The sequence below is a fragment of the Chiloscyllium punctatum genome, chromosome 1 (genome assembly GCF_047496795.1).
Source record: "Chiloscyllium punctatum isolate Juve2018m chromosome 1, sChiPun1.3, whole genome shotgun sequence".
Lineage (NCBI taxonomy): Eukaryota > Metazoa > Chordata > Chondrichthyes > Orectolobiformes > Hemiscylliidae > Chiloscyllium > Chiloscyllium punctatum.
In genome coordinates this window covers 91,920,520-91,946,821 of record NC_092739.1, presented here as the reverse complement: position 1 = coordinate 91,946,821, position 26,302 = coordinate 91,920,520, and the positions used below count along the sequence as shown (strand labels likewise).

Below are 26,302 nucleotides of genomic sequence, written 5' to 3'. Positions count from 1 at the left end.
ACTACTGTGAAGACTGCCACATGGAAAAAATGATATTAAAATGATGTTTCTTGAGCTTGAGGTAGAGCATTATTTTCATGATTCTATCACAAAGTAGCATTTGTGATCTCAATAACTTTGAAACATTTCATTGCGTTTTCATTGAATTTGGTCAGGAAACTTTTGTAATCTTTTGATATTTATGAAAGTATCTGTAAAGCCGACATATTGTCTCATCTGAGATGGCTCAAATGATCTGTTTTTATCATTCTTTTAGTAATATCTAATTCTGTGTTGCATAATTTTTCCTGGTGGTATAGATTTTAAGATGGTAATAGTCATGAAACTATCAATATTTGTCATCCTTGCTCTGTTAAACTGACAGCAAATCTGGTCTCTACATGTCCAGTTTAATGCCAAAATTGAGAAGTTGGTGCACAAAAGGGTACGTGACCTAATTTTGCAACACGTCCGTCTTTCTCCTCCACCCCACCAATCTATCCTCAATGGAAAGATTTCCTAATTACTTGAATTGACATGAAAGCTTACTTTTCTGTCATAAGGACATATGAAAATATACTTGCAATGTTTTTTGCCTGCTTGAATGAAGTGTAGCTGGGTATTCTAACACTCTACTAATTTTGTAATTATTCTTGAACAATTTAGCGCTCAAAGCTAATTATATTTGTAGAATTTCATTTTTTCCATGATTTATAGTTCAATAGGTTTTAAATATAATATATTTTAAAGCTTAGTAAACAAAGTTTCTACTTTTCTTTGAATCCCATTTGTTTGTCCTGGTTTTTATTTTGTTTGTAAAATGATTAAAATGTGAAAGCTAATCAGCATGTTTTACTTTCTGATTTGTTGACTCCAAAGATTTTCCAGTCAGAGAGACTGCTTAATATTTTTGGTGACAGCAACAATGCTGGAGATTGCTTATTGTTGGCACTAGAATTAAATTAACACTGGAAAGATGGAATCCAACCCAAAGAGATCAGGATTCTTTTGAGGTCAGCAGTTAGCACTGTCCCTGTTGCTGCTGACTGCAAAATCTGGGCTCTGATTTTTTTCACCTCTGATTGCAGTCTTCCTCAAAACTTCAGTTGCAGTATTAAATTGTCTGGTGATCGCATTAATTTTGGAGAGGTGTGTTAGACAGAACAAACTTGTAAATCCGGAAGAGTACAATGCACCTCTATCATTTTCCAAAGCAGTAATTTAAATAGATAAAGATTCAGCTGCAGTACAATGTTGAATTGTTTACTGTTGTGATTCACCCTTAAATTTGCAATAGAGAGATTTGAGAGTTTGATTTAGAATAAGGAGTGTAACAACCATTCTTGTGTTTTTCTTTACATTTGAACTAGCACACCTTTAAAGCAAACAGATCTGGGCTTAATGGTGTTTATAGACCGTATAGATTTTCTCGAATGATTTAGTTATTGTTCAAACAGACGAAGTTGAAAAATGTTTCTTTTCCAGTTAAGACTTATGACCCCGACTTTCTAGCCTTTAATGTTTTGAATATTGCATAGTATCTGAATGTATTAAACATTCTGCCAATGTGTTTGTATTGAAGAAAGTAATTTAAATTCTGTTTCTAAAAAGGTTTTGGTCTGAGATACATCTTGATGTATTCTTGCATTGTATTTAAATGCAGTTGATTTACTTGATTTGGAATAAGATAAATGCCTATTGCAATTGAACAATGCGTTAATATTAAGATTAAGAACTCATGGAACATAAATGCATTTTGTTTTAGGTTCGCATTGAGACAGCTACAACCCTGAAGCTTGATATCCTTTTCAATGTTGATAGGAATACTGTGTTCATTTTTGATAGTTATTTTTGATTTCGTCTTTGGAGACCTTTTCCAGTATCATGAATGAGAGACTGGATCCGATCAATCAGTGTGGCATCCCTCAGCCTTCTCTATTGTTGCTTCTGCTGACTGCCCATGACACCAAGGAGCCAGAATAAAACTGGAGTCAATGGGAATCAGGAGGAAAGCTGTCTGCTGGTTGGAATCATGCATAGCGCATAAATAAGTGTGACTATTAGAGAGTAATAAACTTAGTCTCAGGATGTCACTGCAGGAGTTCCTCAAGGTAATAACCTCAATCCAAACATCTATGGCTGTCACACCAATGAGGTTCCTTCCATCATAAAGTCATAAATGGGGATGTTTGCTGAAGATTGAACACTGTTCACCCCAATTTACAAATTCTTACATAGCTAAGACCTGGACAACACCCAGTCTTGTGCTGATAAGTGGTAAGTGACATTTATGCCACACAGTTGCCAGGCAATGACAATTTAATTGTCATGGTTGTCCAAAATTTAGTTTGACCACCACTGGAGTACTCTGTGAAGTCTGATCACTGCACTATAGAAAGGATGTGATTGCACTAAAGAGGTACAGAGGAGATTCACCAGGATGTTGCACAAAATGGAACAGTTGAACTGTGAAGAGAAGCTGGATAAAATTGGATTGCTTTCTTTTGAGGATAAAAAGCTCAGAGGGGATCTAATTGACATTTTTAAGATTGAGGGGTTGTACAGGTTAAATGCAGCTGTACCTCTTAATTCACAAATCGATAACAAAGGGGTATAATTTTAACATGAAAGGCGGGAGGTTTAGAAGGTGTTTGAGGAAAATCGTTTTCACCCAGAGTGGTGTGGAAATCTGCAATGCACTGTATGGAAGGATAGTTGAGGCAGCAAATCTCAAAATCTTTAAAAGGTCCTTGGATTATCACTTAAAATGTCATAACATTCAAGGCTGTGATCCGAGTGCTGGCTGGATCATGTGTTTGGCACCATGTTCACCACCTTCAGCATCTGCTCCCTTCATTATTAATACTGTGACAGCAATATGTATTATATATACGATATATGGCAGTAACTCTCCAAGGGTCCCAGTGCCTTCCAAACCCATGATCTCTAACTATTTGGAATGACAGGGTGGCAGAAGCAAGGGAACATCACAACCTGCAAGTACTTTTCCAAGCTAGAGTCCATCTTGGCATGAAACCATAGTGTTGTTCTGTCATTATCACTGAGTGAAAATCCTCCAACATCCTACCTTAAAGCCCTGTGAATGTCCTTATGTGCCCAGGATTGCAGTGGTTTAAGAAGGCAGTTCACCAGCACCTTCTGTAGGGCAAATGAGGATGGGCAAAAATATGCTGGTATCGGCAGCACTGCCCACAGTACTTCATTAAATGAAAATTAATCTTTCAAAATGGAATAGTTTTGAACCACCAAGTATTTTTTTCTTTTCTTTTTGTGACTTTGGCAAAACTGAGTGTTTTAGTAATCAATATTTTACATTCAAGTTGATTTTCAATGGTTAAGAGTAAATGTATTGACATAAGTGGATTCTAATTGTCTCTTGTTTTAGTTTAGCTTCATTTGTGAATGTTTTTTTTCTAATTGTGTGAATCTAAACTATGACTATATCAAGGAAAGAAGTAAGATTTTCACTGAAAAAAATATTTACCGACTGCATCGGGAACTTACTAATCCAGTAGTTTGTTGATTGTTTTACAAGGGCAAACAAACATCTTTTTCCTTAACTTGATTATACCTGTAGATGACTTTGAATTTAGAACAGAGCAGTTTGTGCCAGTAAGTATTCTATTTCTATGCATATTTGTAACTTTGACAAAAATGTAAGTTTTATTTTGTATTACGTCGGGATTTTTAGTTGATGATTGAGAGAAAGTAATCTCGGTAGAATCATGGCTAAACTTCAGCAAATGAGGTGACTAAAATCATGGATTGTGCTAGATATTGTCCTGAAAATACATGCTTAACAAAGAAACCATTGCTAATTAGGGCAGTTAATTGCATTTTTTTAAATTGTGTGTAGGACAACTTTGAAAGTGTGTTTTTCAGTTTAACGCTTATATTGTCACAGCACATGATGCATTCAATAAAACAACTGTGCAGATGCAAATTCCTGCAAAATTAAATTAGTCATTAATGAGACCATTGTGGATTAATTATCAGAATTTGAGGACGGTAAGGATACTTCACAACAAAAGTTTACATGAAAGGTAGCTGCAAATTCTTTAGCCATAATTTTTTTTTAACTTCATAAATGTTGCCTCATTTCTTTATTTTTCTCTCCACCTCCTAATATTAAAGATGCTGGTTGCTACTCCATAATTTACTTTGGCTTGGAGACAAAATGTGTTGTGGGTACATACTACTCTAGCAACAGAGTCATTGCATGGAAGCAGGCACTTCTGTTTAACCTGTCATACAGACTAGACATTCCAATCTGACCTAGTTCCATATGCCAGCATCTGACCATATCCCTCTAAACCCTTCCAATCATATATCCATCCAGATCCCTTTCAGTGTTGTAATTGTACCCGCCTCTGCTGGTGATTGGGAAATGTCCCACATCTTGGAACTAAATTGAAATATTTTTTTTTCTGAATTTAACAGCTCTTGCTTTCAGTGCTTCAAAATGTCTAGCCTGTGGTCCTAGCTCTAACTTCCAACTCTTCTGTTGTAAATAGTCATGGAATCACTGAAGCACAGGGAATGGCTATCAGCCTATTCGACAATTTTGGCCCATTAGACCAACTCCAACTCCAATCAGTCCCATTTCTACTTTCTCCCCTATTCCTGTAATTCCATTGTTTTATTTCTTAAATTTAACTGCCATCCAACTTGAGTGTCAACTTAATATTTTTGTTTTGTCTTACATTCTTCTTAACTACTCAAGCTAGTCTCTGCTATTTTCTATGATCTAGAATGTTGAATGCTTGTAAATTGTACAAAAACAGTTGTTTGGGCTTTACAACATAATGAGCATAATTTTTGTGGTGTTCTAGTCCAGCAGTGTGTGATAGCGTAAATTAAGTTAGAGAGTCCGTTGAATTATTTAATCAAATGTCAACAAGAATCAAAAACACAAGTGAACAGCCCACATTTAATATGCATTTTTATCTTCCAACACCAGTCTATCTGTGAGAACAAGGAAATTAAAAGGTTAGAAAAGGAAATTAAAGTATCCATGACTAAGATTTGATAAAATTGTGTTGATTAATATATATATGTGTGAAAAAGTATGTAGATTAAACCTGTTCCTTCCATTTGCACAACTTGTGACAGACTTAAAAATATGACGACAACATTAATTGTATTCACGACAGTCCATTTATACATTTTATTTTTTTTCAAATATGTAATTTAATTTAGCATGACTTTTTGTTTCCAATATCATTATCTCATCTCATTGACTTCACAATATAAGATCCTAAATTCCACTTGCGTCTGACCTTCAACTAATTTACCTGTGATTTTAAAAAAATTAATATTTATTTTGAGGGTGATCTCACTGGTACGTCTTGGCACTTATTCTCCATTCATTGTTGCCCTGAGACGGAACTAGGTCCGATTGGAATGTCTAGTCTGTGTGACAGGTTAAACGCAAGTGCCTGCTTCCATGGTCACAGGAATGTAATGTTGTGCATAAACTGTTGCACATAATTTTTTTTTGAAAAAGCTAAGTTTTTTTGCATGGATTGAGTGCAAGTTGTAGCACAGTCAAACTGAAGACAAACACTCCATTTGTGAAACAAAAAGCAGTGTAAACATTTTGAAACATGTCTGACCTGAACAGAGAGTTTTGGGCTCCCAGTTAACAGATTTTTAAAAAATATTACAAGAAAAAGGTGTCAGTCGCTCACTCGACCTGAAATCTATTCCCAGTAAGGATTATATGAGGTTGTTTGCCTCATCTCACCAGTATCATTGTTGCTTCTTGTCTGCAACCAAATTCGAAGTCCACAACACAATCATCCCCTTCTCCTTCCTCAAAGAGATATTTCAGTCTTCCGCCTCTTCAAAGATAATCACCCATTACTTGTTGGGTATGGTTGTGGAATGCGCTGCACATCATAGTGATGTGAGACACTCTTTCTGTGGAATAGTGTACTAAAGATCGAAGTATCTGAAACTTAATTTGAGTAAGTCTACTGTGTACTTGTTGGTGATGCCCCTTTGCAGTACAACATTGTATGTTTCCTTCGTATGCTAAATATCACTCATTAGTGTCATCAATTAAGCCTGCATGCCAGGTGGAAATCCCAGTGGATGCAGAAACCCCTAACTGCTCTCTGTTACCTATCAATTGCATACCCCATTCTCTTTAAGAATCAGGATTGGAATTCTGGTGCCAAGCCAGCATGACCACCTCCAGTCCTAAGCCTATCACCAATTAATAGATTTCTCAAGCTCATGTAGGCTATCACAGCGAGAGTAATCCTGTCTGCTTATTCTATTCCCATTATTTCTCACTTTGTACCTTCAGAAATACATTATCGGCTTTGGACCTGTCGGTTCTGCAGCTTTTAACCATATTTTGGGGAATCACATTTGTGAGGATATAGATTATGTCACCAACAATTACTAAATTTACTCAGTGGTTTAGCTTGTGTTCTCACTGACAGATGTGAGAGAGTTGATGCAGGCCTGTTCTACTTGACTTCTAAAAGTTGATAACAATTTATCATGCCTTTTGGCATGTAGATCAGTGTATTTGCAGCTGAAAGCTGGTCTCCACAATTTGACAAACTGCTAAATTGCGGACATTTTTGAAGTGATGACTTTTTTTGACACTAAGTGCACTGTAAATTATTAAGCCATGAGATATGTAATTCTGATGTTAAAGTTCATGAGTGATTTGAAACTAAGCACCTAAGGAAAGAATAACTGTATTTTCCAACAGATGACTTGAAATCAAAATTGGTAAATAAATGGCAAAATGACCTTGTTCTGGCAAGACTGAACCAGTCCTTGTCTAAATGCAGCAAGACCTGGACTATATCCAGGCCTGGACTTACAGGAGGAAATTAACACTCCCACCACAAAAGTTACAGACAATTTCCATCTCCAAGAGGCAATCTAACCACCACCCTTTCACATTCGGTAGCATTACCAAATCCCTCACTATCAACATTGACCAGAAGCTTAACTCAATATAAATACAGTGGCAACAACGACATCAGAAGCTAGGAATACTGCAGAGAGTAATACACCTCCTGACTCCCCATAGCCAGACTGCCGTCTACAAGTCAGGACGGTGATGGAAATCTCACTACTTGTCTGGATGGGTGCAACTCCCCAACAACATTCTATAAGCTTGCCACCATCCAAGACATGGCAACCTATTTGATTGGCCCCAAGTAAACAAACATCCACACTCTCCACCACCAAAACTCAGTAGTGGTAGTGTGTATGCACAAGATGCTCCACAGAATCTCACCAAAGATCGTTAGACAGCAACTTCTAAACACATGACCACTGCCATTTAGAAGGACATAGGCCGCATATACACAGGAATGGCACTACCTGCAAGTTCCCCTGCAAGCTACTCACCATCCTGACTTGGAAGTTTATATTGCTGGGTCAGAATCCCGTGGTTCCTCCCTTTTTAATGTCAGCATTGCTGACTGGCCAGTATTTATTGCCCTTGAGAAAATGGTAGTGAGCTCCTTTCTGGAACTGCTGCAGTCCACATGCTGTAGCTACACCCATAATGCTGTACACCTTCTCAAGGACAATTAGGGATTGTGAATAAGTGCTAGCCAGTTAGTAACACCTACGTCCCATGAGTAAATAAAAATAATGAACTGGAAAATGGTAGAGTTATCATTTTGTGCAAATGAAATGTTAGTTATTTTGTTATTTTTCTTTGGTGTTCATGTGTGTTGTTGTAGGGGCATAGAGTCAAATAGCACAGTAACAGACCCTTTGGCCTGACTTGTCCACGTCGAGTAGGTTTCCTAAACTGAACTAATTCCACTTGCCTGCATTTGGTCCACATCCCTCTAAAGCTTTCCTGTCCATGTACCTGTCCAAACGTATTTTAAATGTTGTAATTTTGCTCACCTCTACCATGTCCCTTGGCAGCTCGTTCCAAACATGCACCCCTCTCATTGTGAAAAAGTTACCGTTCACGTCTCTTTTAACTCTTTCCCCTCTCATTTTAAACCTATGCTCTCTAGTTTTGGTCTCCCCTACCCTGGGGAAAAGGCATTGGCTATTTACCTTATTCATTTGAAATATTCTGCTTAATATTATTTTTGAGTATCTTTAAACTGCTGTAATTACAGTGCATAATTTATTTCTTCTACAGTATTTGGAAAATATTTTCAGTCTACTCTTCCACTTGCTTCAAGAAGTCACAGAATGTGATACAAAGATGCATGTATTGCATGTAATTTCTTGTGTCATCGAAAGAGTTGGAATGCAGGTAATACTGTGGAAATTTGTACAATTGCAAAATTAATTTTAAAAATCTTTAAACATTAGTTATCCTGTATATATTTAGTTTACAATTTTATGAATAGAAATGCATGTTAACAGTCAAATACATTTTTCCCTCTCCACTTCACATTTTATTCTTTCTTTCTGATGATGAGTGAACCATTGGCATATCATTTGATGGTAGTTCCTCAAACTGAGGCAGTGAAATGTTTTGATTTGTAAACTGGCAGCTGTTCCCTGTTCTTTCTACATGACCTTTTCCACACTTAGCTGTCTGTTTTGAATAGTTATGAAGAGCAGAATTAGTTATTTTAATAGCTTGTCAATTGGAGTAGAAAGCTAATGTGTTTCTTTTCCATTTCACTCAGGTAGGATTCCAAGGTTTAGGTGGAGACAACTGCTTTTCTCATTAGATTTATGACATGTTTCTTAAGTAAGACTTCTTAAAAAGGTGGGATTCTTACAATTGTAATAACACATGTAGAGAAATCACAGCTTTTCAAATGTACAGTTATGCATCAATGGCAGTCTCATAAGGTGTTATTGATTGGAACTACTCATCTAAATGGTAGTTAGTCACAATTTATTGCCTCATTCGTTTAATGTTGATGTTGCCACTAGTTCTGCTGACATCCATTTGGCAGAAAATTGGTAGTTAGGTCCTGACTGTCTTTTCTTCTCAAGTCGTCAAACTTACAGAAAAGGTGAAAATTAGATCTTTTGCCAACTAATACTGCCAACCAGTAACTTGCAATTTTCAAAACGAAGCAAAAGAAAACTGATTGCAGACCTTTTTATTTTAAAGCCAAACTAGTACTTTCCTTATTCTCTTTTCAAAAAATATTGAATAATATTCATGACGCAAATAAGGAAATGCAAACTGAGGACCCTTTCAGCTGGGAAGCTAATTTAAAATGGCAGTCTTGAGAGTTCTTTTCTTGCTAATAGTTCGTGTAGGAATGTAGTTGGTAGTAGATATTCCAAGACAAAAAGTGAAACATTTTCCTAGTAAAACTGGAGAATAAAACTAAGGCACTTTACTGAATCTGTGGGGATGTTTGATGTTGGACTTCTGCTATTTGCTGCCATATTAATCCTTTTGAAAAGCAGTCTGTTTGCTTCTTCTTAGCAGGTTCAAATATTGCTACTTTGAGTTAAAGCAGGTAAACAAATTGAATGCATTGCATTAGTAGCCCAGATTTGTGATTGTAATGATACCACAACTATTGGTGTTCACTATCTTTAGAATTGTGAACCACTCAGCAGCTTCTAGCATCCATATGTGTACGATTCAAAGCAAGAATCTGTAAGTTGCTGTAATTGATTTTCTGCAGATCCACAGAATACACTAAGCGCATCTTCATATGGAAATCTTTTTTCAAAAATCACTTGAATAGACATAAAAGCCTATTTTAATGAAATTAAGACTCACTGTAAAAACCTTGGTCAGAGAAATTACTTTTTGAGAAAGGCTTAACTTGGTTTTTAACAGGTACTGTATTGTGAATTACCTGTCTGGCCTTAGGAAAAAAAACTGATTTGTGGATTTTCTCTAAATTTCTTCACCATAAAAAATTTAACATTTTTAAAAGAAAATGATATTTCCAGTCCTACCTCAATCTCCTATATCTTTCCCAATCTTTGTTTTCCTGTCTGTAATCTGATTGTTTGCTGACTTTGAGAATTCTTCACTGAGATTAGCTGCTTAGTCTGTTTAGTGACGGCACTTTTGGAAGTTAGAAATTCCCTTGAATTGATATTAGTCTGAACTAAATGTTGGGGAAGATTAGATCACTTGATTTTTTTGGCCTACCTTCTTCATGGTCAGCAACATGTTTCATTCATTGTCTCAACCCCTATTGCAAAATTCATGGCCAGTAAAAGCATGACCAGAAGTCGCAGATTTAGGAAGGAAAGAGTTGCCCAAATGTCCACATTGATATTTCTTTGGGATAATTATATTCCAAATGAATTTTGATTTGCTCTAGGATATACTTAGTTTGACTTACCAAAGACAAATGAACATGCAGAGCCAATTTAAATGGTACAAAAGTAAAAATTAAGGTTTTTAGATGTATCAATCAAATGGAAAAACAACAGAGAATTAGGCTGATAACCTTTGAAAAGAGACTTGAGAAGATTGACTTTTCACTTTTCAAGTATATGTCTAAAAGATGATCTTCTTTTAGACTATTTCTCCAAATTAGTGGCTGTTTGATTTCTGGAATACACCAGTTCTGCACAGTAACTTTGATCACCCCAAGTGCAGATGGAAACAAGTAGACTTGAAGTCATTCTTGTGGATTGCTCTTGAACCTGACCAAGGTGCCCATCAACAAAACTCCAGGTAGAGGAATTGGTTTGCTTGACTACATCCTCCCATCTATAAATACATCATCACCTATGTCTTTCTGCAGAGGACCATGTTGTTTCCATTGGTAAGCTTCAGGCCTTCCAAGAATAGAGGACACCAAGAAGGCTTGAGTACATATTTTTAGGGACTGCCACTTTAAAATCTAAATAGCTCAATTTTCTTAAAGACCCTTTTTAAAACACGATTTCAGTAGTGACTTTTAGAGATGGGTCATTTATATCCTTGTTATTGTCAAACTTCTGGTCAGATAAAAAAATCGGTTCAAATTGTAAGGTAATGTTAATCTTCAAAATTACTAAAGGTTGAACTTTAAGAATAGGGCATTGTACCAAATACTACATGAGCTGTCCAGAACCCCAGACCAATGTTTTAGGTACATGCGTCCAAATTCCACCATTGAAGATGGTGAGATTTCAATTCAATAAAAATCTGGAATAAAAATTGGCCTAATTGTGACTATGGAGCCATGTTATTTGCTATAAAGAAATCCAACTGGTTCACTGATGTCTTTTAGGGAAGGAATGGTGTTAACCTTGCCTGTTCTGGTCTACGTGTGACTTCAGATCCTCAGCAGTGTGGTTGATACTTGATTTCCCTCAGGGCAATCAGGATTAGGCAATAAGTGCTGGCCTAGCCAGTACCACCTGCATACAGTGAATAAATATTTTTAAAAACATGGAAGAGACTTTTTGAAAATGATGGAATCAAACACCTCCGAATTTTTGAGAAGTTAATACTTAGTAGATGCGAGTGTAGGGGGGGGCTTGTTGTCATTCTAAATAAGTTATTTGAATTCTTCCTCTTCAGTATTTATCATCTATTATTCCAAGTGTCCATCATTGCTTTTGGTAAACAGCTAGTCACAGTTTATCATTCACTTTGTGTTTCCATCCAAATACAATTGCCACTTCCAATGTAAAGAAAAACTCAAGAATGATTGTCAGTACCTAATTTCCATTATGAGCAAATCGAATGCAACAGTGCCTTACAGAATAGGTTACTAAGAGCTTCTTGGAACCATGTATCAGAAACATGGCTACATGTTTACATGTTGCTCTTGTAAATGGTATCTATTTTGCAAGAAATAGCACGCAACTTTTATGTGGTGTATTTTGCACCTCTCACATGATGTTTCTTACCATGTTTTAATGCCGAGCAACTATAAATGAGAAAAATTCCCATGGTGAAGATCAGAATAGGTGCTGCAACAAAGGAGGTTTTGAGAGTGTGTATTTCAGTTAGTCAAAACTGCTACCAAAATCACAGGATTAATTCAGCATGGAAGAAACCGATTGCAGCATTTTTTACAGCAACCTACCTATTCATCTTAATTTGAAGTATTAAAACTTGCATTAGGTAACATCTATAGTGGTCTTCAGTGTGATTTAAGGTTTTCAAATATCTTATAACCATTCTCAAACTTGATGTTTTGTAAATTTTATGAATGATTAATTGAATTTTATTTTAAATTTAGATTCGACCTTATGTTGGATGTTTGGTGCAGTATTTACCTTTGCTTTGGAAGCAATCTGAAGATCACAATATGCTGCGATGTGCAATTCTTACCACACTAATTCATCTTGTGCAGGTACAGTTTTAATAAATGCATTGTCTTTTCACTAGATTTAGAATTATATAGAATTCCATTGAACAGTTCTAGGAGCTCAGCTCTGCACAAAAGCAGGAATACTGTGCAATGTTGTAGTTATCGATGCAACTGTTAACTTCTAGGATCCGAAATAAAGAATCTGAACACATTAGTAAATTAATGCTAGTCTGTTCCTGCTCATGAAATTGGATCATTGTGTAAGGCTGTACTTTTTAGAGAAGGGGAGAAAATTACGAACAGCAGACCAAGATTTGGGACAATTTGGAATACTTATGACTGATGACTAAACTTTGGGCAGTGTGATACTTTGTCTGTTGTTCCCATTGCCCAGCTCCATCTCTGTCTCCCTACAAATGTAAGTGTATTACCCCTAAACTCCCATCCTATTTCCTTTACAAATGGTTCATCATCTCTGCCTCTGTCAGCCTATGTAGGCATTGGAGGGGCTGTGTGACAAAGGTATAAGAATAAAAGAAAATGCTGGAACCAGCTGAATGGGAACCCAAACCTGCTTTACTATTCAGTAATATCTGATATACTGTGACCTTGACTTCACTTTTCTGCTTGTCCCCAAAATCATTAATTCCCTTATAGATCAAAAATGTGTCTAGATCAGCTTCGGATGTATTCAATAATCTAGTCTCCATGTTCCCTACGCTAAAGAATTCAAAAAGTTAGCAAGAAAGTAATGCTGCCTCTTTGCTGAATTTAATAGGAGACTACTCATTATGAAACTGGGTCCGACTAGTTCTAGATTCAACACAAGTCGAAACATCCTGTTGGCATTCCCCCGACCAGCAGAATCTCATTTTTCAAAAACATCACTTCTCATTCTTCTAAGCGAAAATGAGCATAGCCCCAATTTTGACAAACTTTACCACGTAAGACAAGTCCTTTATCTCAAATATCAACCTAGTGACCATTCTCTAAACTGCCTGCGGTGCAAGTATAAACAGTGCAAGTGACCAAAATTGTCAAGGTCCCTCTAGATATACTCTCATCAATGTTCTGTACAGTGGTACCAAGACTTCCCTATACTTATACTGTATCACATTTGTAATAAAGGTCAACATGCACTTTGCCTTCCAAATATTTGCTGAGCCTGCATGCTAATAACTTGTATGTCATGTACAAAAGCATCCAGATCCCTCCTTACCGCAATTTGCTGTGGCATCTATCCATTTAAATGCAATACTGCTTTTCTATTGTGCAAAAGAAATGGATAATCTCACATTTCCCCACATTGTATTCTATATTCCCATTTAATGTTCTGAGAAGTCTTTTCAGACTCATTGTGTCCTCAACATAAGTTGTTTTTCAACATACCTTTGTGCCATCAGATTTGATTTGTGCTTCCTCCAAGTCATTAATGTAGATTGTCAATAATTGAGGCCCCAACACTGATTCCATGGCACCCCAAAAGGTACAGCTTGCCCTTGGTTTTGTTTCCTGTTAGTTAGCCAATCCTCTTTCCATGCTCGTACATCACCCCCAATTCCATGAGTCATTAGCTTATGTACTAACCTTTTATGTGTCAACTGATTGAGTGTATTTTAGAATTCAAAATTCCCTCATCCTCTGGTTCTTGATTTGATTTATTATTGTCACATGCCAAGATACAGTGAAAATTGTTTTGTGGGCTAACTGGACAAATCATACATGACATAAGTACATCAGGATAATATAACAGAATACAGAATATAGTTTTACAATTACCGAAGATGCAGAGAAAGATCAACTCTGATCTATGAGAGGTCCATTCCTAAGTCAGATAACAGTGGGGAAGTAGCTGTTCTTGAATCTATTGGTAAGTTTTCAAACTTTTGTACCAATGGAAGATGATGGAAGAGAGTATAACCAAGGTAGGAGGGGTCTTTTGATTATGTTGGCTGTTTTCCTGAGGCAGTGCAAATTGTAGGTGGTGTCAATGGAAGGAACCCTGGTTTTTGGTAATGGACTGGACTGTGTTCACAATTCTATAATTTCTTGCAGTCTTGGGCAGAGCAGTTGCCAGTTCAAGCTGTGATGCATCTGGATAGGATGCTTTCTATGGTACATCTATAAAAATTGGTAAGAATCATTGTGACCATGTTGAATTTCCTTAGTCTTCTGAGGAAGTCGATGTGTTGGTGTTCTTTCTTGACTGTCACATCGATGTTGGTAGTATTCACTCCTAGGAACTTGAAGCTCTCGACCACTTTCACCTCCGCAGTATTGACACAGACAGTGGTGGCCAGTTCCTTTAGTTTGCCTACATCGAGAGAGAGATTGTTGTCTTTGCACATGCCACTAAGCTGTCTATCTACTTCCTGTGCTCTGTCTCTTCATTGTTTATGATCTCATCCAATATGGTGGTGTCATCAACAAATTTGTAAATGGAACTGAATTTATAGAGCTGAATATGGCCAGACAGGAATGAGTGTACAAGCAGTTTGGTAAAGGGCTGAGTATGCAGCGATGTAGGGCACTTGTGTTGAGGGCTATTGTGGAGGTGGTGTTGTCTAGCCTTACTGATTGCAGTCTGCGGGTCAGGGCATCAAGGATCCAGTTGCAGAGTGGGGAACAGAGTCTTAGGACTCGGAATTTAGAGATGAGTTTGATTGGAATGTGGGCTAAAGTCAATAAATAGGAGTCTGACTTAAGTATCCTTATTATTTAGATTTTCCTGGCTATAGTCCAGTGTCGTTGCATTTGAGCATTGACACGTTCAGTGTCACGAATGGTGCTCCACATTGTGCAATCATTGGCAAGCATCCCCACTTCTCTGGAGAGATCATTAATGAAGCAGTAGAAGATGGTTGCTCCTTGGACACTACCCTGAGGAACTCCTGCAGAGGTGTCCGGGAGCTGAGATGACTTATTTCCAACAGTCGCAATCGTCTTCCTATGTGCCAGGAATGACTCCAACCAGCACAAGAGATTGCCACCTGATTTTCATTGATTTCAGTTTCTAGGGCTTCTTTCTGCCACACTCGGTTGAATGCAGCTCCCTCCCCCCGCCTTGATATTAAGGGTTGTAACTCTCATCTCAGGTCTGGAATTCAGCTCTTTTGTCCGTTTTTGAACCAAGGCTGTAATGAGGTCAGGAGGTAAGTGGCGTTGATAGAACCCAAATTGGGCATGACTAAGCAGTTTATTGCTGAGCAGGTGTTGCTTGATGGCACTGTTGATACCTTGCATTTATTTACTGGGATATCATTAAAATACCCTATGGACTTTGCATACGTAATGTTTCTTCCCTTCATTTCAATGAGGAGGTGTTCTGCAATATACTCCTTTCCATGCGATTGGCCCCATGTACTTTCTTACAATTCTATGGATTTTTTTCTATTTGTTGTTCTCACCTCTAATTAATATGACTAATATCTATATCCTGATACTTTCTGATAATGTTGTAAACTGCCAATCTTGTTGTTAATGTACCAATGTTTTGGTTATTCCTATTTCCTGGTTTTCTTGATGGATTATGGCCAGTTTCATTTGGGTACCTTGTTTACTGCTGTGTGAATAGTTTAATTAATCTTTGCTCATCTTTTAATTCTGAACATTCATTCTGCATTTGCAAACAATAATTGAATAGATTATTTAAGTAGTTAATGTAAAATATATTAAGTATGAGTAAACAATTAATGTGTCACAGCTGCAGCGAGTGGGAATTCTTGGATACTGGTTTGATCCAGAGCAAATACAGAGTAAAAACTAAGTTTTTACAGCTCACACTGCTTTGGCTTAGCATTTATGAGCTGGAGGCTGAATGACAGACTCTGACCTAATGTTATATAGACATTTTGTCAGAAGTCTCACGACATCTGGTTTTAGTCCAATCACAAGTTTTTGGAATCACCGCTCCTTCGTCAGATGATATCACATTACCTGACGAAGGAGCAGCGCTTCAAAAACTTGTGATTTCAAATAAACCTACTGGATTATAACCTGGTGTCGTGAGACATCTAACTTGTCCACGCCAGTCCAACACCGGCACCTCCACATCATAGATATTTTGTAGCAAGAAGCAGTTATACCCTTTCAAATCTGGCCTTATGATCTGCCTTAGTGGTGAGAGAAAGCAAGGTATGACTGAGAGTGAGGCAGTAAAGGTGACTTGCATGGCAGTTGTGCAGGGATCTCTACCTTTACAGTTGTTCAGGAAATTTTGGGTTTTTCAGCTTGTTTGAATGAGACTGAGTAGGGGTGGGATGGGCAATTAAATGTGGCACTGTGTGCTATAAGAAACAATTCAAATATGGGAGCAAAAAGGAATGTAGTTGCAATAAGGGACTGTATATTGAAGGGGATTAATACTGTTTTTAGCAGTAAAGAGCAAGATTCCAGATGACAGTATTGCCTCCTTAATGCCTAGGTTTGGAGAGGAATTTAGGATACGACGGGGCAAGTTCTACTGTTGATACCAGTGACGTAGGTAAAATGTGGAAAGAGGTTCTCTTTGGTCAGTATGAGGAGTTGTGATTAAATTAAGAACCTAAATCCCAAAAATACTTGTTTCTGGGTTATTAACTGACACGTGCGAATTGACAAAGGACAAATAAGATTCGAGAAATGTGCATCCAAGGTAAATGGTTTGTCAGGCACTGGCATCAGTGGGAAAGTGGGAATTGTGCCATGGGGATAGTCTCCACTTGATCATGCTGGCACTAGTGCACAAGTGAGCATACCATGTAAGTAGAGAGGCTCTTAAACTAAATACTGAGGGCAAGGAAAGAGATTGTAAATCAAAGAGTAAAGACAAGTCCGGAGAGAAAGTTTGAGTATGGCAAGTGATATTGTGTCCAAATCAAAGAGTGAAGTAACAGATATGGGTTCGAGGTTAAATAAAAGTATCAACTGAAGGCTGTGTGTGTCTGAATGCACACAACATTCAAAACCAGATGGATGAATTTAAAATGCAGAATGTAATAAATATGATTTAAAAGCTTAATTGCATTGATATGGCTTCTGGCTAGATTAGTACCTGAATATTGAAATGTGCATGACAAGGCTAGAAAATGAGATAAGGGTGGATGGGTTGGATTTGTTAAGTAATGGTGGTATTGTACACTGAGAGAGATGACTGAAGTTCAGGAAATAAGGATGTCAAAATGATAAGATGGAGCATAAAGGACAAACTAATCGAGATCTGTCAGAAAGTATGACAATTATTTATGGGTGATAATAGCCTAAATATAATCTGGATTAATGAGATGGACAAGGGTAACCTACATGGGTTTTTGAAAGAGTTTGAAAGAATAGCATATTCTGGAGCTGACTCCTGCAGGCAGTACCAGACCCGATATTAAGCAAGGAAATGGAATTAACTAATGACCTTCTAGTTAAGGCATACTAGATAGCACCAGCTGTAATATGGTTAAATTCTACAGTTAGTTTGAGCGAGAGAGGAATGGGGCCAAGACTAATATTTTAAATATAAATAAGGTCAAGCCTAATGGCTTGAAAGCAAAGCGAACTGGAGTGAACTAGCAAATAAGTTCAAGGGGTAACTCGGGTAAGGAAATGATTGGAAAATATTAAGGGACAGAATTAATTTCTATTTGGCTGAAAGTGGCAAATGAAACTTAGGTTAGATTCCCTACAGTGTGGAAACAGGCCGTTTGGCCCAACAAGTCCACACCGAAGCTCCGAAGTGTAAGCCTCCCAGACCCATTTTCCTCTGACTAATGGACCTAACAATATGGGCAGGCGAAAGTGAGGACTGCAGATGCTGGAGACCAGAGTTTAGATTGGAGTGGTGCTGGAAAAACACAGCAGGTCAGGCAGCATCTGAGGAGCAGGAGAACTGACGTTTTGGGCAAAAGACCTTTATCAGGAATGAGGCAGGGAGCCTCCAGGATGGAGAGGTAAATGGGAGGGGGTGGTGCCGTAGGAAGAATATTATTAAACTGGAAAGAGTGCAGAAATAATATACAGAGATCTTGCCAGGACTCAACAGTCTGGAGCTCACTGCCTAAAAGGGTGATAGAGATTTAACAGCTATTTAGGTGAACGCTTCAAATACCATCGCACATAAAACTATGGGCCAAGTACTGAAAATTGGGATTAGATTAATACATGTTTGATGTCTAGCCCAGATGTGATGGATTGAAGGGCCTTTTTCTATGCATTCTGATAAGAATGCAAATGAAGTAAATAACTTAAATTGTGAAAGATTGCAGAGCTCTGAAACATAGAAGCATAAGTATGTCCCAGAACATGAATGACATAGAAATAGAACCATATACCACAGGTATGGGCCCTCCGGCCATGATGTGCTGAACATGACGCCAAATTAAACTAATCCCTTCTGCCTGCTCTTGATTCATATCCCTCCATTCCTTGCATATTCATGTGCCTATCTAAAGTCCCTTTTAGTCCCTAAAATGGCCCTATTGTATCTGCCTCCACCCCCACCACCCATGGCAGCAGTTTCCAGACTCCTACCACTCCGTGTAAAAAAAAAAGGCTCCTCCCATCTCCTTTGAACTTTACCCCGTCACCTTAAGGCATGTCCCCTAGTATCAAACATTTCAACTTTGGGAAAAAGATTCTGACTGTCAACCTAATTCGAGACTTCTATCAAGTCTTCCCTCAGCCTCTGCCACTTCAGAGAAAACAACCCAAGATTTTCTAACCTCTCCTTGTAACTCCTATCCTCTAATCCTGGCAGCAGGTAAACCTCTTCTGCAACCTCTCCAAAGCCTCCACATTCTTCCTATAATGTGGTGATCAGAATTGAATGCAATACTGTGGTGCAAAGTGTGGCCTAACCAAACTCTTGTACAGGTAGTTCTTCTGTAACGCGATAGTTGTGTTCTTGTGTGACCCCATGTGATACAAAAATCACGCAATAAAAATCGCACTTAAAGTGTTGCCGATACAATCGCATGATAGCCAACACATATCTTAAAAGTTTGAACTTTAGAAACAATGACTCCTATTTGTCAATTGCATTACAGCCAATTCATGTTGTCTAAATGCATGTTAAAGCAGAACAACCTGACTCTTGCATTCAATTTCCTGACCAATAAAGGCAAGCATACGATATGCCTTCTTTACGGCGAGGGACAGGGAGCGGGCGCAGCTTAACACGTAGCTGCGCAACTGGTGTAGGAGGGAGAGCTTCAGATATGTAGATAATTGGGATGCCTTCTGGGAAGGTGGGACCTGTACAAGGACGGGTTGCATCTGAACTGGAAGGGGACCAATGTCCTGGGTGGAAGGTTTGCTCGAGTAGTTCGAGAGCGTTTAAACTAGTATGGCAGGGGGGTGGGAACCTGAGCTGTATACCGGAGGTGAGAGTTGATGAAGATGAGGCAATAGCAAGAGGTAGACCAGCTTGTGGGAAGGATTTTCCTGGGAAGGAACGAAGGGATCAGTTAAAGTGTGTTTGCTTTAACGCAAGGAGTATCAGGAATAAAAGTGATGAACTTCGAGCATGGATCAGTACCTGGTGCGATGATGTTGTGGCCATAACAGAGACATAGGTTTCTCAGGGGCAGGAATGGTTGCTGGATGTTCCAGGGTTTAGAGCACTTAAAAAGAATAGGGAGGGGGGAGAAAGAGGAGAGGGTGTAGCACTACTGATCAGAGAGGGTATCATAGCTACAGAAGCTTCCATTGTCGAGGAAGATCTACTGAGTCAGTATGGGTGAAAATTAGAAACAGCAAGGGAGCAGTCACCTTTTTAGGGGTTTACTACAGGCCCCCAGTAGCAGCAGGAAGATTGAAGAAAGCATAGGTCGGCAGATTTTGGAAAAGTGTGGATGTAGTAGGGTTGTTGTAATGGGTGATTTTAATTTTCCCAATGTTGATTGGAAACTCCTTCGAGCAGAAGATTTGAATGGAGCTGGTTTTGTAAGGTGTGTTCAGGAGGGCTTCCTAACTCAGTATGCTGACAGGTCGATGAGGGGAGAGGCCATTCTAGACTTGGTGCTTGGAAATGAGCTGGGGCAGGTATCAGATCTTGTGGTAGGAGAGCATTTTGGTGATCATGACCACAACTGCCTCACATTCTACATAGCTATGGAGAAGGGGAGGAATTAGGCAAAATGGGAGGATACTTAATTGGGGAAGAGGAAACTATGATGCAATTAGACATGAGTTAGGAAGCATGGACTGGGAGCAATTGTTCCATGGTAAAGGCACTATAGACATGTGGAGACTGTTTAAGGAACAGTTGTTGAGAGTGATGAATAAATATGTCCCTCTGAGACGGGCAAGAAATGGTAAGATAAAGGAACCTTGGATGATGAGAGCGGTGGAGCTTCTCGTCAAAAGGAAGAAGGTAGCTTACATAAGGTGGAGGAAGCTGGGATCAAGCTCCGCTCTAGAGGATTACAGGCAGGGAAGGAAGGAGCTCAAAAATGGTCTGAGGAGAGCCAGGAGGAGGCACGAGAAAGGCTTGGCAGAACGGATTAGGGAGAACACAAAGGCATTTTACACTTATGTGAGGAATAAGAGAATGGTCAAAGAAAGAATAGGGCCGATCAGGGATAGCATAGGGAACTTGTCTATGGAATCTGAGGAGGTAGGGGAAGCCCTAAATGAGGTTTTTGCTTCAGTCTTTACGAAAGAAACAAACTTTGTAGTGAATGAAACCTTTGAAGAGCAGGTGTGCATGCTGGAATGGATAGAGATAGAGGAAGCTGATGTGCTGAAAATTTTGTCGAACATTGAGGTTGACAAGTCGCCAGGCCCAGACCAGATTTGTCCTCGGCTGCTTTGGGAAACGAGAAATGCAATTGCTTCACCACTTGCGAAGATCTTTGCATCCTCACTCTCCACTGGAGTTGTACCTGAGGACTGGAGAGAGGCAAATGTAATTCCTCTCTTCAAGAAAGGAAATAGGGAAATCCCCAGCAATTACAAACCAGTAAGTCTCACGTCTGTCGTCTGCAAGGTGTTAGAAAGGATTCTGAGGGATAGGATTTATGACCATCTGGAAGAGCATGGCTTGATTAAATGCAGTCAACACAGCTTTGTGAGGGGCAGGTCAAACTTTATCGAGTTCTTTGAGGATGTGACTAGAAAAGTTGATGAGGGTCGAGCTGTGGATGTGGTATATATGGACTTCAGCAAGGCATTTGATAAGGTTCCCCATGGTAGGCTCATTCAGAAGGTCAGGAAGAATGGGATTCAGGGGAACTTAGCTGTCTGGATACAGAATTGGCTGGCCAACAGAAGACAGCAAATGGTAGTAGAAGGAAAATATTCTGTTTGGAAGTCAGTGATGAGTGGTGTTCCACAGGGCTCTGTCCTTGGGCCTCTACTGTTTGTATTTTTATTAATGACTTGGATGAGGGGATTGAAGGATGGGTCAGCAAGTTTGCAGACGACATAAAGGTTGGAGGTGTCATTGACAGTATAGAGGGCTGTTGTAGGCTGCAGCGGGACATTGACAGGATGCAGAGATGGGCTGAGAGGTGGCAGATGGAGTTCAACCTGGATAAATGCGAAGTGATGCATTTTGGAAGGTCGAATTTGAAAGCTGAGTAGGGATTAAGGATAGGATTCTTGGCAGTGTGGAGGAACAAAGGGATCTTGGTGTGCAGGTACATAGATCCCTTAAAATTGCCACCCAAGTGGACAGGGTTGTTAAGAAAGCATATCGTGTTTTGGCTTTCATTAACAAGGGTATTGAGTTTAAGAGTCGTGAGATCTTGTTGCAGCTCTGTAAAACTTTGGTTAGACTGCACTTGGAATACTGCGTCCAGTTCTGGTTGCCCTATTATAGGAAAGATGTGGATGCTTTGGAGAGGGTTCAGAGGAGGTTTACCAGGATGCTGCCTGGACTGGAGGGCTTATCTTATGAAGAGAGGTTGACTGAGCTCGGACTTTTTTCATTGGAGAAAAGGAGGAGGAGAGGGGACCTAATTGAGGTATACAAGATAATGAGAGGCATAGATAGAGTCGATAGCCAGAGACTGTTTCCCAGGGAAGAAATGGCTAACACGAGGGGTCATAGTTTTAAGCTGGTTGGAGGAAAGTATAGAGGGGATGTCAGAGGCAGGTTCTTTACACAGAGTTGTGAGAGCATGGAATGCGTTGCCAGCAGCAGTTGTGGAAGCAAGGTCATTGGGGACATTTAAGAGACTGCAGGACATGCATATGGTCACAGAAATTTGAGGGTGCATACAGGAGGATCAATGGTCGGCACAACATCGTGGGCTTAAGGGCCTGTTCTGTGCTGTACTGTTCTACGTTCTATGTTTACCATCCTATCTCCTTGTGTGGCCACTTTCAGGGAACTTTGTCCTTGGACCCCAAGATCCCTCTGTAAATCAGTGCTGTTCAGGGTCCTGCCATGAACTATATACTTTTCCTTAACATTTTATCTCCCAAAGTGCAGCAACTGACACTCATTTGGCTTAAACTCCATTTGCCATTTTTCCACCAATATCCACAACTGATCTATAACTCGCTGTATCTTTTGACAACCTTCTACACAACTCTCAACTCCACCGATTGTTGTATAGTCTGCAAACTTACTTACCCACCCATTTACATTTTCATCCATGTCATTTATATACACCACAAACAGCAGAGGTCACAGATCCCTGCAGAATACCACTGGTCACTGATTTCCAACCTGAAAAGCAACCTTCCATGACTACCCTCTGCCTTCTGTGGGCAAGCCAATTCTGAATCCACGTGACCAAGTCACCACGAATCCTATGCATCTTAATCTTCTGGTTGAACCTAACATGAGGGACCTTGTCGAAAGCCTTACTAAAATCCACGTAAACAACATCCATTTGCAGAATCCTCATTGATCATCTTTGTCACCTTTCCAAAAAATTCTGTCATGTTAGTAAGACATGACCTGTCCTGCACAAAGCCATGTTGACTGTCCCTAATTAGGCCATGCTTTTCCAAATGTGCATAAATCCTGTCCCTAAGCATTCTTTCCAAAAGCTTTCCAACCGTTAATGTGTGACTCACAGGTCTATAATTTCCTGGATTATCTGTACTTTTCTTCTTGAACAGAGGAACAACATTAGCTATTTGCCAGTCATCAGGACCACTCCAAAGGCTAGTGAGGATACAAAGATCTTTGTCAAAACCCCAGCAATCCTCCCTCTCAATAAGTTGGGGTAAATACTATTGGGCCCTGGGGACTTATCCACCATAATGCTCTTCAAGAGACAGCACGTCACTTTTTTCTTGATCTCAAAATGCCCTAGCATATTAGCATGATCCACCGTATAAGGGTGGCACAGTGGCTAGCACTGCTGCCTCACAGCGCCAGAGACCTTGGTTCAATTCCCGCCTCCGGTGACTCTCTGTGCACATTCTCCCCATGTCTGCATGGGTTTCCTCCGGGAACTCCGGTTTCCTCCTACAGTCCAAAAATGTGCAGATTAGGTGAATTGGCCATGCTTGACTGCCCGTAGTGTTAGGTGAAGGGGTAAATGTAGGGGGGGTGGGTTGCGCTTCGGTGGGTCGGTGTGGACTTGTTGGGCCGAAGGCCCTGTTTCCACACTGTAAGTGATCTAATCTAATCATATACCTCTCCTGGGTGAAGACTGTTTCAAAGTACTCATTTAGGATCTTGCCCACATCCTTTGCCTCTAAGCACTAGTTCTCTCCTTTATCCTGAAGCCATCCTATCTTCTCCCTACTTATCCTCTTGTTTTTAACATATGTACAGAATGCTTTGGGATTCTTTTTAACCTTATTCACAAGATTACTTCATGGCCCCTTGTTGCTCTCCTAATTTCCTGGTTGAGTTCTTTCCTGCTTTCTTTATGTTCCATTTGTTTTCAATTCAATTTAGTGGGATGTGGCCATTGCTGGCTAGCTAGCATTTATTGCCCATCCCTCGATGCTGTTGACAGGGTTTTGGTGAGCAGCCTTCTTGAACAGCTACAGTCCACCTGCTGTGGGTTCACCCACAATGCCATGAGGGAGGGAGTCCCAGGGTTTTGATTCAGCAACAGTGATGGAACACTGACATTATTTCCATGTCAGGGTGATGAGTGGCTTGGAGGGGAACATATAGGTGGTGATACTATATGTCTGTTGCCCTTGTCCTCAATGGAAGTGGTCTTGGGTTTGGAAGGTGCTGTCTGAGGATCTTTGCTAAATTTCTGCAGTGCGTCTCGCATATAGTACACACTGCTGCTACTGAACATGGGTAATGGAGGGAGTGAATGCTTCTGGATGCAGTGCCAATCAAACAGGCTGCTTTGTCCTGGGTGGTGTCAAGCTTCTTGAGTGTTGTTGAAGCTGCACTCATCCAGGGAAGTGAGAAGTATTCCATCACACTTCTGACTTGTGCCTTGTAGATGATGGACGGGCTTTGAGGAATCTCCGCAGTATTCCTAGCCTCTGATCTGCTCATGTAACCACTGCATTTATGTGGTGAGTCCAGTTAAATTTCTGATCAATGATAACACCCAGGATATTGATAGTGGGGGATTCAGTGATGCTAACATCATTGAATGTGATGTGGCAGTGATTAGATTGTCTCTCGTTGGTGACGGTCATAGCCTGGCATTACTGTGGAATGAATGTTACTTGTCACTTGTCAGCCCAAGCCTGGAGGTTGTTTAGATCTTGTTGCATTTGGACACGGACTGCTTCAGTGTCTGAGCAGTCGCAAACGGTGCTGATCATTGTGCAGTCATCGATGAACATTCCCACTTCTGACCTTACGATGGAGAAAAGGTCTTTGATGAAGCAGCTGAGGATGGTTGGGCCTCAGACACTACCCTGAAAAACTCTTGCAGAGATGTCCTTGAGCTGAGATGATTGACCTCCAATAACCACAACTGTCTCCTTATGTGTCATTTATGACTCTAACCACTGGAGAATCTGCCCCTGATATCCATTGATTTCAATTTTGCTAGGGGTCCTTGATGCCACAGTCTGTCAAATGCTGCCTTCGTGTCAAGGGCTGTCAATCTCATCTCCTCTCTGGATTCAGCTGTTTTGTCCATGTTTAAACCAAGGCTGTAATGAGCTCAGGGGTTTGCTGGCCTGGGAGCCCAAACTGGGTGTTGCTGAGCAGGTTATTGCTAAGCAGGTACTACTTGATAGAACTGTTGATGACCCCTTCCATCACTTTATTGATGATTGAGAGTGGACTGATGGGGCAGTAATTGGCCCAGTTAGTTTTGTCCTGCTTTTTATGTATAAGACATAAAACTGAAAGGTCAGTCACCTGGCTAGGATCATTTGCCAATACAAGATTCAGTATGGCACTTCCTCTAGTTGGATGATCCACATACTGTGGAGAAAATGAGGACTGGAGATCAGAGTCAAGAGTATGGTGCTGGAAAAGCACAACAGGTCAGGCAGCATCTGAGGAGCAGGAAAATTGATGTTTCGGGCAAGAGCCCTTCATCAGGAATGCCCTGCTGATGAAGGGTTCTCACCCGAAACATTGATTCTCCTGTTCCTTGGATGCTGCCTCACCTGCTGTGCTTTTCCAGCACCACACTATCCGCATGCTATTTCAAGAAACCCTCTTGGATGCACTTAACAAATTTTACCTGGACTAAGCGTCTTGCACGAAGGGAGTCCTAATCAATATTGGGGAAGTTAAAGTTATCCACTGTGACAGCTCTGTTTACATTGCATCTTTTCATAATCTGCCTTCATATTTGTTCCCCAATGTCTCCTTGGCTGTTGGGGGGCTTATAATCCTGTGAGAGTAATTGCACCCAATTTGTTTTTGCGCTCTACCCATATTGTTTCAGTGGGTGAGTCCTCCAGTACGTTCTCTCGGAGTGCAGATTTGACATCTCCTTGATTAGTAATGCAACTCCTCACCACTTTTATCTTCCCTTCTCTTTTGTCTAAAACAACAAAACCCTCAAACATTGAGAAGTCTGTCCTGTCCTTCTCTCAACCAAATCTCTGTAATGACCACAACCTCATAGACCTATATGCTGATCCAGGCTTTAAGCTCATCTGCATTCCATAATACTACTTGCATTTAAATATACACTTCAGCCCATTATTATCATCATGTTCATTTACCTGTGTCTGCCTGTCCATCCTTTCTGATTTACTGGTCCTAACATGTACCTTCCCCTCAATCCCTCCATTGC

At 39.8% G+C, this 26,302-nt stretch overlaps 1 protein-coding gene across 1 annotated transcript in view; it reads left to right on the top strand.

Annotated features, from left to right (window-relative positions):
• The window catches only part of ipo11 (importin 11), a 410,923-nt gene that overhangs the window by 157,175 nt on the left and 227,446 nt on the right, over positions 1–26,302 (top strand). The window contains exons 16-19 of the mRNA XM_072570976.1: positions 1,745–1,778; positions 3,572–3,612; positions 8,141–8,257; positions 12,120–12,233. Of these exons, the coding sequence (XP_072427077.1) occupies positions 1,745–1,778; positions 3,572–3,612; positions 8,141–8,257; positions 12,120–12,233 (306 nt within the window). The remainder of the gene's footprint in view (positions 1–1,744; positions 1,779–3,571; positions 3,613–8,140; positions 8,258–12,119; positions 12,234–26,302) is intronic.